This window comes from Ptychodera flava, chromosome 3 (assembly GCF_041260155.1).
Source record: "Ptychodera flava strain L36383 chromosome 3, AS_Pfla_20210202, whole genome shotgun sequence".
Lineage (NCBI taxonomy): Eukaryota > Metazoa > Hemichordata > Enteropneusta > Ptychoderidae > Ptychodera > Ptychodera flava.
In genome coordinates this window covers 47,048,160-47,061,333 of record NC_091930.1, presented here as the reverse complement: position 1 = coordinate 47,061,333, position 13,174 = coordinate 47,048,160, and the positions used below count along the sequence as shown (strand labels likewise).

The window sequence follows — 13,174 nt, the reverse complement described above, 5'->3', positions numbered from 1 at the left end:
GAAAATGGGATGTCAGAGCCGCCTCTCAATTGCTGGATTTGAATAATGTCTTGCCAGAGGATGATAATTATATCAACCACATGGCCTGAACTCCTCTGAGTCAACTTTTCCAACCATCTCCAGGAGGTTCGGCAAGACCTCATGTAGTGCCTGATCAACTTCTTGCTTGTTGTTAAACATACACTCTGAGTGATCTGGTGGACCATTTGGTTTGTCTGGCCTAAGACGCACCCTCAATACCAACTGGAACTTCAGGCTACCAAAGTTCCAAACCCTTTTGGTGAGTCTCAGGCTGCTTTGGGGTCATACACAGTCTAAGAAAGCTCAGGAGTCTGCTTCAACATAATGCCCTTTGGCAACATCCATCTTCCTTTTCTGCAGGTAGCCCTTAAGGTAAAGGGCGACGAATTCGGACGCGCACACGCTTTAGAACGTTTCTGCGCAGGTTTAACTCCAGCCTGCCGCAAATGGGTTATTTTGTAGCGCATGTATTTAACATCCCCTGTCATTGTTGAAATTGCGCTTTTACCTAATTTTTTGACCCAGTGTCTTAGACATACATGTGACCTATAACCTTGTCATATTTTGACCCCTAGGAAGCTGGTTATTATTCAATATGAGCGAAAAATTAACATTTCTCTCCCATTTATATGGCGCAAATTACCCATTCACCTGGAGATATTGTAAAAAGTAGCGTGGTGACACCCTTATATTAAAAGTGTAAACTAAATGGTATTATGTCAGGAGTTTATTCGCCAAGTTTGGTCAAAATGACACCATTCAAAGCGACAGGAAGAAAGTTTGAAAATTATGTAGTGATATAATTTCGATATCGTCATTTTGTAATCGATACTTATGTTTAAATTTCTTCACAAACATCATGAAAACTGTACATTTGATAGATATGGATCTTAAGTCTTGGTATTTATTAAAATTAACTCATTTGCTAAGCGTTTTATAATTGCTTTCTTTAGTTTAAGTGAATTATATCATTTTTATTTATTCTAACGACGCCATTTTAACGTCCGTTTCCATGGAAACGAGCGTGGTGACCCCCATTTTTATTTCATTTTTGCACTTGCGCAACTTCCAAGGATATTTGTGCAAAGTTTCAAGAAAATGACACCACAACTTAATTTTGACGTAATTCGTAGTACTTCACCTTAATGGCATGACATATGCGAAAGAAGATAAGATCATCTCTATTAATATCGGCTTCATTGGGTAGCGGTAGCAGAGGCACTGACTTTGGGTGGGTCATCATGATGAGTTGGTAACCCATAATCTCTTTAAATTAGACTAATGTAACGCTCACCTATTTGGATTACCTTCCGAGGGCATCAACCTACTCCACCATGCCAAAAACACTGCAGCTAGGATTGTGTCAAGGATAATGAAATTTGATTACATCACCTCTACACTTTAGGAACTTCATTGGTAACAAGTACAATACAGGATCCAACACAAAATGCTTCTGATTACATACAGGGCATTCATGGCACTTCTCCTCAGCTCTACTTCACATCAAACCTTCACCTCACTTACTTCGATCAAATGAAAAAGTCTTCTTCATGAGCCATGATTTAACCTGCACACGTATGGGAAATGCTCCATCTCAAGATGTGTTCCCGATTTATGGAACAGTCTTCCATTGGATCTTCGTCAGTCGCCTATGTTGATCACCTTGAAAAAGGGCTTGGAATCTCTCTTTGAGAGAGCGTTTGGATTTTTGTGTTCTTGTTCAGCACCTTACAACATTACCTTGCAATGAATTTGCAATATAAATGAGAAAACACTCATGACATTGCAAAGTGTGGTGATCTTTTTATGTTTCTGTACCTGACTTGTGTGGAGTGGCCCTGGTGTGTTGTGTAACTGAGAGCATGTAGCTGATTAAACATGTAAACAAGACCACACCAAGCCCTCTGTATTAATGTTGTAAAAATCGTTGATACACCTCGATTAAAACAACACCTTGGCCAATTTGTTTTGCAGCTGGATCGAATTTGAGTGTAAAATCCCATTAGAAATACTGAAACTATTTCAATTGGTCAGGTATCAGATTCCTTACTTCGGTATTAGAGTTTTAAAGTATTCGCAAAGAACAATGATGACTAAAACTTCAGATGTTTTGAGTGTATTTTGGATATGAAAGTGAAGTTCCTCCACTGGGAAAGTTAAGGCCATGTTTCATGATGAAGGACTCTGTTGGATAGAGATCTTAGTCACTGTCCTTCAAGCTAATGCCCGAACACACTTCATCTCTATTACTTTTTCTGGAGGCTACTGAGCGGTAAAAAGGATCAGAGGAATGAATTACACCGATGTGCATGGTGATTACTTAAATATCGTATTCCGGAGGCACTGAGTACTTATACAGGTCTTTATCTTCACATTAAGCTATGTGTGATATGTGTTACTTCACAGCATATCTTATGATAAAGGGCCCCTGTGCCGTAGGTTCCTACCATGACATAAACTATGGAACCTATCATTATCTGCGCGAATTTTGAGAATCTGCGAGTTTGTTGAACGAAACTTAGTCAGACCTCAACTCGTACGTAGTCGGGATGTACCATACTGTCTCTGCAGATGTTCCCGTTTCTTGAAGTAGTTTGTGCAAGCTTTTGTTTTACAAAGACTTGCTGATAATATGGAAAGTAACTGGTGACTAGAGGCCTGTTGTGGCAGCTTCTTTCATAATATCAGGGGCTATGGAGGTAATTTATTGATAAATGAGGTATATACTTGCGTTGATCTTAGGATAAAAGGTTTTGACGTGGTTGTGAAGGATATTAATGCCCATATATGAATATACATGACGTACAACATCCAAGCCAACGTCGACATCTAGGTTAAGGTTATGGTTACTTATGAGTAACCATCACACTGTGCTAGCCTGTTCACAACTGGTTGATCAGTAGATTAATATCGTACCACTTTAGGTTGTGAATGAATGGAGGAAATTTATGTAGGAGACTTAAGGACACTAACTTCCCTGTGCCGTTAGCTGGGGCTAAGGATGTTCTTTGTATACTTCGCAGATATTAAGCGACGAATTGGAGAAGTCTCAATTAAAGTGGCGTTGCGCATAACACAGTCTTATTGCCGAAAATCATTTTTTGAAAAGATTATTCAATTTTCATTAAGCAGTCGACCCGACATTAAAATATTGGTAAGGTTTACATCGTAGCATGTCAAGCTGTCGTACATTGGGCGGGAAAGAAATGTATAGATATGCAAAACGTTTGCTATTCTCTCACTTTCATGTTTTTCTCTCTCCCATTTTATCATTAAATATCGACTTTACTCTGACTTGGTCTTATTTTATGAAAAGTTATTTTATTCTCTTGTAATGATGTATAAAGGGATGACGATTTTATACCTTGACACTTGAAGAAGAGTCATTTGAAGTTTGCTTATGATGCTTTTAATGACTTTTTTGAATGTCAGTCTTTCGACCGATGTAATTCAAAAAGGCGATTATATAATGCAAAACGTAATTGTCTTTTTTTCTGTTTATATGTTCTATTTCGTCATGTAATATTACATTGCGTGAAGCCGCATCCAGATTTCGACATATTCTGTTTATCATTAATACCAAATATGTACCCTAAGGAGGGAATAGCGTTGCCATAAGGTGCCATTTCACAACATTATGTACCAATTTTTAAAATTCGTGCCTGACGAAATATTTTTAATTCATTAAATAAATATACCAGCAATAGAAATGACTTCCACATATAATGAAATTGTTTGAAAGTAAACGATCATACTCGATCGACTTCTCTTTTTTGAAACTGAAAGTTGATTATCGGTCAAGTGTAGTGTATCACAGATGTATCGTATTGGTTTACAGTTTCAATCAAAATTTTATGTATTTACTGTATCTACGCATTCTGGAAATGCGAAAACTGAAAAATCGTTCTCGAAAATGAATATAACAGATATGTAATCGTTACTGAATGAACGTACATGAAAAAGACTCACTAACGAAATTACATGTAGTTTTGAAGGGCTACCTACATTCTGCAAGTTTGAAGTTTGAAGTTTTAAGTCTGAGAGTTTGTTGCGTGAAAGCATAGAGTTTTGAGTTTGATGGTTGAAGATTAATTTACATCGTGTTTAATGTGCAATTTTACCATTGGTTAAAGTATTATTGCACTTGCATTTGTCCTATAGTACTTTCCACAACCAATTTAGTTTGTTCTTGTTTCTCTTTTTACCTCAGCTAAAACATGTGAATCTGAAGTTGTATCTTTTAAGGACCGTATTCCTGTCAGCAACAACCATTGGGATAAGTCGTACAGCATTCATCTTATCCCTGGCGAATCATATGCGGTAAGATTATGACAGTCCTTTCAAGGACACATGTTCAATTTATAATATTTTAAAAGTATGCAGTATGTATATAATATACGGTGGTTTCAATCGGGTTCGAACTCACAACGTACGTTACCTGGTCACCTAGCGGAGAAGCCACAGACAAAACCGCTAGGCCAAATCCCCAATCTCAAAAAGATTGGTTCAATAACCGAACTATGTTGTTACAATTTTTCTGACTGCGACCCCTCCACACGCTGTAGAGTTCATGAAGCACTCACGCTCGTACGCTCACTATTATACATCACACACAAACTTTATGAAGCGAAGCAATGAATACAACGCTTAAACTTGTATTGTCCTCTAAATATGTTTTGATTTGATCATCTTCCTGACTAAGTATCACATCGTTTCAATTTAAGCAGACATGTGTATTACCAACACGGTTTTGCTTAGAAGTCTCAGGGAGGTCCAATGAGTACTCTGGTCCTATATATATCAGGCGCTACACGGATGCAATACAAATGCCAACATTGGAAAACTTCGAGTATATTGAATCTGATGTTATTGAAATCTTAAGTGGCAAAAAAGGTAACTTTAAAGCAGAGGTAACACTAGGATTCAGGATGGACAGCAACCAGAGAGCAAGACCACATTCGATTATGACAAGTGAAAACGGAACTGTATGGAAAGAGTTGCCATCAACTCAGGTTTGTTTTGTTGAAATTCTACTCAAAACATACCAAGTGGGGAAGTTGTGTGTTTTTCCGGACTGTAGTCCGACGTCATAATAAAATGGAATAATAAATAAACTCTTGTAATACAAAATTAAGTACTAATCAAAAATAAAGATGAGATACCCTGAACGGTTTTTTTTAAAAAAATTGAAGGATTATTACACATCGAGTTTTCAAAGATTTGAAATCGAGACCATTAAAACAACGAGAAATAGTTAAGGGCGATTCTTAGTATATTGTAAATACGTGTGTCATCGCGATCTTCTCATTCTAAAATCCTACCCAACGTTAACACGTCTTTCTGTGTCGGTATATATTTTTCGAGAAGAACACAGTATTTGCTTTCGTTGTTTATGTTGTTTTATGTTGTTGTCGTTGTTCTTGTTGTTTTTGCCATTGAACTTTCCTTAGAAAACTAGTAGTTTTCCCCGTAGGAAGAGAATATCCTCATCGCAAGAATCCAAAAACCAGGGTACTTTATTGTGAAATCAAAGCCCTACGAAGATCACTTTAGAGTAGACGTCAAGGGATGTGTGTATATATGGCCGTTGAACAAACTTTTAAGGATAAATGTCCCCACTAGGGCAACGTTCAAATCCTTCTTGTTTGACATAAAGGTAAGTTAAAAGAGTTGTTTTGAGAGATATGATGTTCATTGATATTTTGCAGTGATTTTAAACATCGAAAGAACTGCCTGGTTGTTGATTCTTTGATAAAAATATTACCATTTTTATAAAAGTTACTGTTTTCTTAATACTTGTTCGCGTTTTGCAGATTATGTACCAAATCCCATTATGGCTCGGGCGGCTTTCGGTCATCTTGTATATGATGGTGTACCTGCACTCAGTCCAACCATATACTTACGAGAACATAATGGAACAAGTGTTCACTTTCGAAAGGGCGTTACAATAACATTGCCCGTATTAAATCAACTTGGCAAGGCTAGGCCAGATGACAAACTTCTAACAACATATCTTTTTGAAGACTCCCGGAGTGACAACAATTGGCGTGATATCACGAATGATGTTCAACTGTATGTTCACAGGGGATCTGTTTCCTTCAAAACTGATCACTTTTCCGGGTGAGTATTCATTTTGGTTTATATTGCTATTTAATTTAGGCTATCTTTCATAACCTGTGCATAACAAAACAGCTCCATATACTTTATTCAGATAGTGAATCAACCCTTAGCAAACAAGCATAATTTACTCTCAAAATGCAGACGCCGCAGCAGATCCCCTCTCGTAAATAGCCGACCTGCTTTGGGACCCAAGTATCTAATATGAATAATCATATCTACAAGCTGATCGATGTAAACAGTCCCATTCTTGCAAAATCCTAACTCATAAAAGTCTTCCTGTTACATCGTACAGCAGAAATGCATTGATATATATATATATATATATATATATATATATATATATCGAATGAGTGTGACGTCAAAGGAGACGAGGGTTTCCCCCCAACATAGAGGCAGTATCCCTCCGAGCCGGAAGGCGTCTTCGATGACGTCACATGAGTGAGAAATTCTTGAAGAATATATATTTATCACATGCATAGACCCTTTTTCATTCGAAAAAAAATTACTTCCCCGTGCGATGTAATTTAGATCTTTATTATGTCAGCGTGGCGGATTAAGTTGTAAGGCTTCAGCAGATTCCCTTCACATTCGGACGCATTTTCCTTTGATGCGTCAGAGTAGTCTCTCGCTGTCGGATGTTCTGCACAAAACTTGAATGGATATTCATCGAGGACAAGGGAAAAGAAGATGGTATAATATCTTTAGATGCATTATTTTGTTTGAAGGTAAAGTGATAATGTAAAAACTGCATCAAAATTTAACCTTGTCTTGCTGTTCATAGCGGCGCTTACACATTCTTTATACTGTACGAACGAACATATACTGCAATGCTGCAGTCGTCATTTTTTTCTGTTATCAACAAATCGTTTCAAATCCTGACTCCGGTCATAATATATGAATAGAACCACCATTGAACTGTATCACATCGTCCTTGTTGGCGATTTATGTAACCATAGTGCACCTAGGCAAATGATATTGCTCGAAACTTGCGAGGACTGGAGGAGTATGATGCCATATGAAGATCGTAAGGCCTACGTTCGTATATATTCTAAGCCCTTGGGACACTGTTTAAAATTGAGGACAACAGTGTATCACCTTTCATCGCAATTATGATTGAAACTAAAATCATAAACAATCACAGTAATCAAAGCACAATAACGAAAAACATTTGCCATGCAATGTTCAATTCATCTAGCTTTTACTTGTGGCTTAGGAAAACACTTCATTCAGGCCGCGGCTCCTATCGAGCTGTCGACAAGTGACACAAGCTACTGGAAGCCGTGTTTGCCACAGAACACATTCTTGCTTTAGTACAGCCTACCGCACTTCAACTGCAATACAACACTTTGCCAATGCTAAGAATTTAACCCGTCACCTGACAGGATGATGTGTTGATTTTGATACATAATATTCTTAATGTATATTGGATTCTTGTTTGGTGATAAATATGTCGATTTTGACCAATGGCCCGGCTGTTTATGGCTAATGATGTGTAGTACAGTACAGAGGTAGAAGCAAACGTGGGGAGCAGACGACGGTGAACGTTCTCGTTTTGCCCAGTTAAAAAAACAACACAACTCTAAAAATTATCTCTATCAAAAGCTTTAACGTTTTCGCTATATGTTACCTTTACCGCATTTTTTAGTAAATTCCTTTGTGCCCACTCAAATTTTATCTGCACAGGTGTGCTTACTAAAAGTTTCAGTAGAAAAAAGTGCCGACCGTACACCCCTACTTCTGACGTCAGAAGTAGGGGTATGTGGAAATCCTGTAAACCGTATACCTATATTGTGATGTCATACTATAGGGATAACTGGGTCCAGATATATATATATATATATATATATATATAATATATATATATATATATATATATATATATATATACACAATGTATACAATGTACCCTCCCGGTTATCACCATAATGGCTTTATGGCAACCTCTGAACTTGGGCACAGAGCGTACGGTTACACATTGTCGAGGATTGAAAATATGGACTCACCAGAGTGCTCGAACAGCAAACACGTACCGTGAGCGCAGCATTCAGCCAACAGTGAACGCCCCTTATTACAAAGAGGCTGCCCAACAATCTCAGAGTGCTCTAACTGCTAAGCAGTGAGCGAAATATACACAAATGTATACAATGTGCCCTCCCGGTTATCACCATAATGGCTTTATGGCAACCTCTGAACTTGGGCACAGAGAGTACGGTTACACATTGTCGAGGATTGAAATATGGACTCACCAGAGTGCTCGAACGGCAACATTTACCATGAGCGAAGCATAGTGCCAACAGTGAACGCCCCTTATATTACGCAAGAGGCTGCCCAACAATCTCAGAGTGCTCTAACTGCTAAGCAGTGAGCGAAATATACACAAAATGTATACAATGTGCCCTCCCGGTTATCACCATAATGGCTTTATGGCAACCTCTGAACTTGGGCACAGAGCGTACGGTTACACATTGTCGAAGATTGAAAATATGGACTCACCAGAGTGCTCGAACGGCAACACGTACCATGAGCGAAGCATAGTGCCAACAGTGAACGCCCCTTATATTACGCAAGAGGCTGCCCAACAATCTCAGAGTGCTCTAACTGCTAAGCAGTGAGCGAAATATACACAAAATGTATACAATGTGCCCTCCCGGTTATCACCATAATGGCTTTATGGCAACCTCTGAACTTGGGCACAGAGCGTACGGTTACACATTGTCGAAGATTGAAAATATGGACTCACCAGAGTGCTCGAACGGCAACACGTACCATGAGCGAAGCATAGTGCCAATAGTGAACGCCCCTTATCAGTCTGACAGCTGGATGCCAAATTTGAATATGTTAATGAGCGTTCCTTTCGAATTGTCACGTGACATCTTCACTGCATCAGGCTATTTTCTCGCTCCTGATTTTAACACTTTCAGACCTCGGAGACGAAGGGAAAGCAAACGAATGCGTTTTATTTAAAGGTATGTGGACCTGAGTGATTTTTTAGACGGAATTTCGGCGATTTAGTATGCCTTTGCGTACAGACAGAGAATGCTGCACAGCCGCGATCGAGTATTTTCATTGTGGGACGAACTGTGGGGCCATACGATTTTCTCAAATTGATGGCGGTTTTCAATGAAACTTACATCTAAATATTCGTTCTATTTGAAAAATATTTCTGTTCAAGCTATAATTTTGACTAGCGACCACAGAAACGTGAGCCGAAAATTGACATCGAAATCCAAGATGGCGGCGGTCTTTACCAGCTACTTTTAGCGAGGGCAAGTACTGTATTAGACGACATCAAGTCGTTGTCGTTGTACTTTGCGCGCACTCAGTTGTTAAAAAAATTAAAGTAGACCATCCAAAGTATTTCATTATATGAAGTGTAAAAAGAGTTATTTGTAGGGATATTTTGATGAATTTCAACCGTAAAAGACGTCAAACCTTCCCGTGACATATCGATGGAATGTGCATACATGGCTTCACCTGTTTCTGTGCATGCCACTGGAAGCAAACTTTAATCGTCTTTCTTTCCTTATTTCAGATTTACACCCGTTTTGCATCGAAGAAAAAAACATTTCTGAAGATTTCTGACAGACTTGCCGTGTTTTGTGGCGTGAAGGTTTTTGATTAACACTGGTTGACGGTAGAGTCGAGTTGCGATTGGATTTTTAGTCAGTTTATCACACTTCACGGGTCTCTCTTTCGACTGACGCTCAAGCCGTCGTTTCTGTTCTGTGGAAGGACTGTATGTTTTCCGTTCAAGAAGCCATTAAAACAAGGGAAAGCTGTTTAACAGTAGCATTCTGTATTTGATCTTGTGCATTTTTATTTTATTAGCTCTGACGAAAGTGAATTGTGGTTGGTAATCAGTGGTTATTTCCGGAGAGCTTTTTATATGGTTTTTCCTTCTTTCCTCCTCATTCATCGGCTTACTCAGTCAGTTCTGACATAAAGTGTGAGTTGTCTGACAAAGTCAACAATATAGTTGAAGGCATTGTTACAGATAGATTAAGGCTGTTCATAGTAAGAATGAAGTCTCAGACAGGATATTTTTGGGCCTTGAAGGTAAAACGGCTAGATAAGCTCAGTAAGAGTGAAAAGGATGGTTTGTCGGGGAAAGTATGGGTCAGAAAGCATGTTGATAATGATTCTTATCGCATGTGCAAAAAAATCAAGAGAAGCATCCTTCTGAACAGTGACAGTAAGAAAAGTCTTCTTAACATAAACAACTTGTTCTATGAAATTGGTGTTTGTAGATTACCATTGACAGTTGGTCTTAAAAAAATTAAACAATTGGCCACTATGCGACTGACAAAATTGCAAAAATTAGCACATACTCTGACACCTTTATCATCTACCTTCGGCTCGTTAACTGCTAAACATGTGCAAGCCTATATAAAAATGCTCAAATTGCTCAAGAGGGTTTACTTAGTATACAGGCATAAAAAGAGAAAGTACAGGAAACAAACTTTTCTTGCAAAACCAGGAATTTGTTGTTATCAGTTCAAAGACTTACAGATAAGTACAAATGTGTCAGGTCGTTAGCAAATATGAAATTGAAACACAAGTTTGTAGTGAATCAACTGACTCTGATTAGAAAGCGCTGGCAGATGTATGCAACTGCATCAACAGAAAGGAAGCAGCATTTTCTACTCTATGACATGGAAACAAAGTTACGGAAATCAATAAATATGATGTCTGCGAATGTCATACAAGTCATCAGTGAAGACCATATTTTCAAAGTCCGTCTCAAATCAAGTCATGTTCCAAAATTAAAGCGTAGAGTTGCACAAATCACAAAAATGAAGGAAGATGATTTCAAACTAATGTGTAATGGGCGACCCTTGATACACAGAATACCAAGCAAAGGTGGTGTAGTGAGAGTGCACATCTCTGGCAAGGGAGGCGGTAAACCCAGGGTCAAGGAAGCTCATCCTGATAAAACTGATTGTGGCCCTTGTGGTAAATGTGGCAAGGTTTCTGCAGCAAAATGGTATCATAAGACAAAAAAGGAAGAAAGATACTTGACTTGGTTAGAAAAAAACTATGCCATAGCTGCTAACATGTGTATCTGTAATGCATGTAATCATGTCCTTGACAAAGCATTTAGTCAGTACTTAGAGGGTAAAGATCCCACACAAAATGTGGATCTAAGGCGAAGACCGCAAAGCAAGTGTACAGTTTGTGACAATGAGAGTGTTAAAACAAGTAATATAGATGACAAACAGTTGTTTAGGGCTTTGTTTAACTTTGCTGTCAATGATCCTGAAATAGAAATACCAGTACATGCACCTTTGTGTGCAGAGCATTATCCCTTATGGGCAAAACGGCACAGAGTACATTGTGTAATGCCTGAGTGTAATCGGTGTCTGTATGGTCAGGTTAGACATCCACCTGATGTTTTTTTCTTGCTCGATAATTTTAGAGAGCAAGGGGATTATCCAAATTTGGCATTGAAATCAGACAGTCCTATATGTATGAGTTGTTATATGAAACTCTATCGTTTCACCAATGCTCTCAAACAACAACAGCATGGTCATGTTTCTGATAATGATAGTCTTATAAAGATAAATGAATCTTTGAAACAAAAAAACAATGATGCAATTTCAGGGGATATTGAAGAAGTTGCTATTTCTAGGGTAGGTCTTTTAGTCTGTAAAAAGCTTGTCAATAGAGAGCCACTTCTCTTGACAGAAGTAAAGTCTCACTACATTGAACAGATCTCAGAACTATATACAGAGAAAGGTAATAATGATAGGCCTTTGGAATTTTACACTGAGAGGTCAGCTACATTTTTGAAATTGGAAATGGCAAAGATTTTTGGCCACCACATCTCATTTTCTACTGTGAAATCTGGAGGCATTGTACAACGCAGTTACGGCACTCTCATTTTAGATATGGTGCAAATACTAGGGACATTCTTCACAAACAGTATTTTAATATGTCAAAAACTGTCAATAATTTAGAAACGGCCTGTTCTGCACTTAGAGCTGAGCTTACACGGAACATGACTGCAACAAGTCCAAGCACAATATCTCTCTTGTTTTCAGTTGCTGAAAACTTGTCAGACAGACTTCACTCTCAAGCAGCAAACTTTATTGATAAATACCAGAAAATCCCAAATTTATCTTCTATTGATCTCAAAAAATTGGTAAACGAAATTGATCCTGTTCTCTGGAATTTTGTCTGTCTGATAACACAAAGTAAAAAAGAACGCTCAGAGATGTTTCGGAATAATTTCAGTTGGACAAATCATTACCTAGGCTTTTACAATAGTGGTAGTGTTAATAAACACAAGCGGTTTCTTCAGTTGTTTTATAATTTATGCCACTTATTGTTTTTGAAAAATAACCAATGTACCTACCCATTACATCTGATTCTTGCAGACAGTATAGACTCTTACAGTGGCTCTACTAAATTGACAACATTGCTTAATTCATTTGGCATTATTTGTTCAAAAACCACTGCAAGAGATCACATGAATACAGTGGTTCATGAGATTCTTAAAGAACAATATGCCAGTAATTTCACTGAAGATGCATTCTGCATTGCATCATTAGATAATATAGATATTGGACAACCCTATGCAACTGTGACAACAAACTTTAAAAACAGAGGTATACATGCAACATCTTACCAGGCGGTAGAGCCTAGGCCAGAGTCCATAAAAAATACAAGCGAGGACTTCATAACTGCAAGTACAAGGCAGCGATCTTTTTCAGAATTGCATAAAATATGTGTGAAAAAAGACAGTAGTTCCTTTTTAGGTGTATTGCAGCATGCTCTGCTGTAAAACTCAGGAAGTGTGAAAGAACAAGTGATGGCATACCTATTGATATTTCACTTTTTGAAATGGAAACTTCTATAGCTTGTAATTTACGAAAATATATTGGTTCAGTATTAGCAAATGATGAATCATACAGGTATTTTGAAGAAACAATCCCCCTGGATGAACAGCATTTCCTCTTGACTGAGAACTTTGCTGACTTTGGTGCACGTGCTGAAATACTGGGCACATCAGGCACACCTGGAGATTATACTG

At 38.1% G+C, this 13,174-nt stretch overlaps 2 protein-coding genes and 1 long non-coding RNA gene across 4 annotated transcripts in view; all 3 read left to right on the top strand.

Annotated features, from left to right (window-relative positions):
• The window catches only part of LOC139126957 (uncharacterized), a 64,335-nt gene extending 59,508 nt beyond the window's left edge, over positions 1-4,827 (top strand). Inside the window, exons 2-3 of the long non-coding RNA XR_011550879.1 lie at positions 4,232-4,341; positions 4,749-4,827. This is a non-coding gene — a long non-coding RNA (uncharacterized lncRNA). The remainder of the gene's footprint in view (positions 1-4,231; positions 4,342-4,748) is intronic.
• Positions 1-13,174, top strand: part of LOC139130144 (uncharacterized) — a 483,832-nt gene that overhangs the window by 212,134 nt on the left and 258,524 nt on the right. The gene's annotated exons all lie outside the window — the stretch shown is intronic.
• The window catches only part of LOC139126933 (uncharacterized), a 34,607-nt gene continuing 27,281 nt past the window's right edge, over positions 5,849-13,174 (top strand). The window contains exon 1 of the mRNA XM_070692854.1: positions 5,849-6,141. Coding sequence (XP_070548955.1) covers positions 5,855-6,141 — 287 coding nt within the window. The 5' untranslated portion in view covers positions 5,849-5,854. The remainder of the gene's footprint in view (positions 6,142-13,174) is intronic.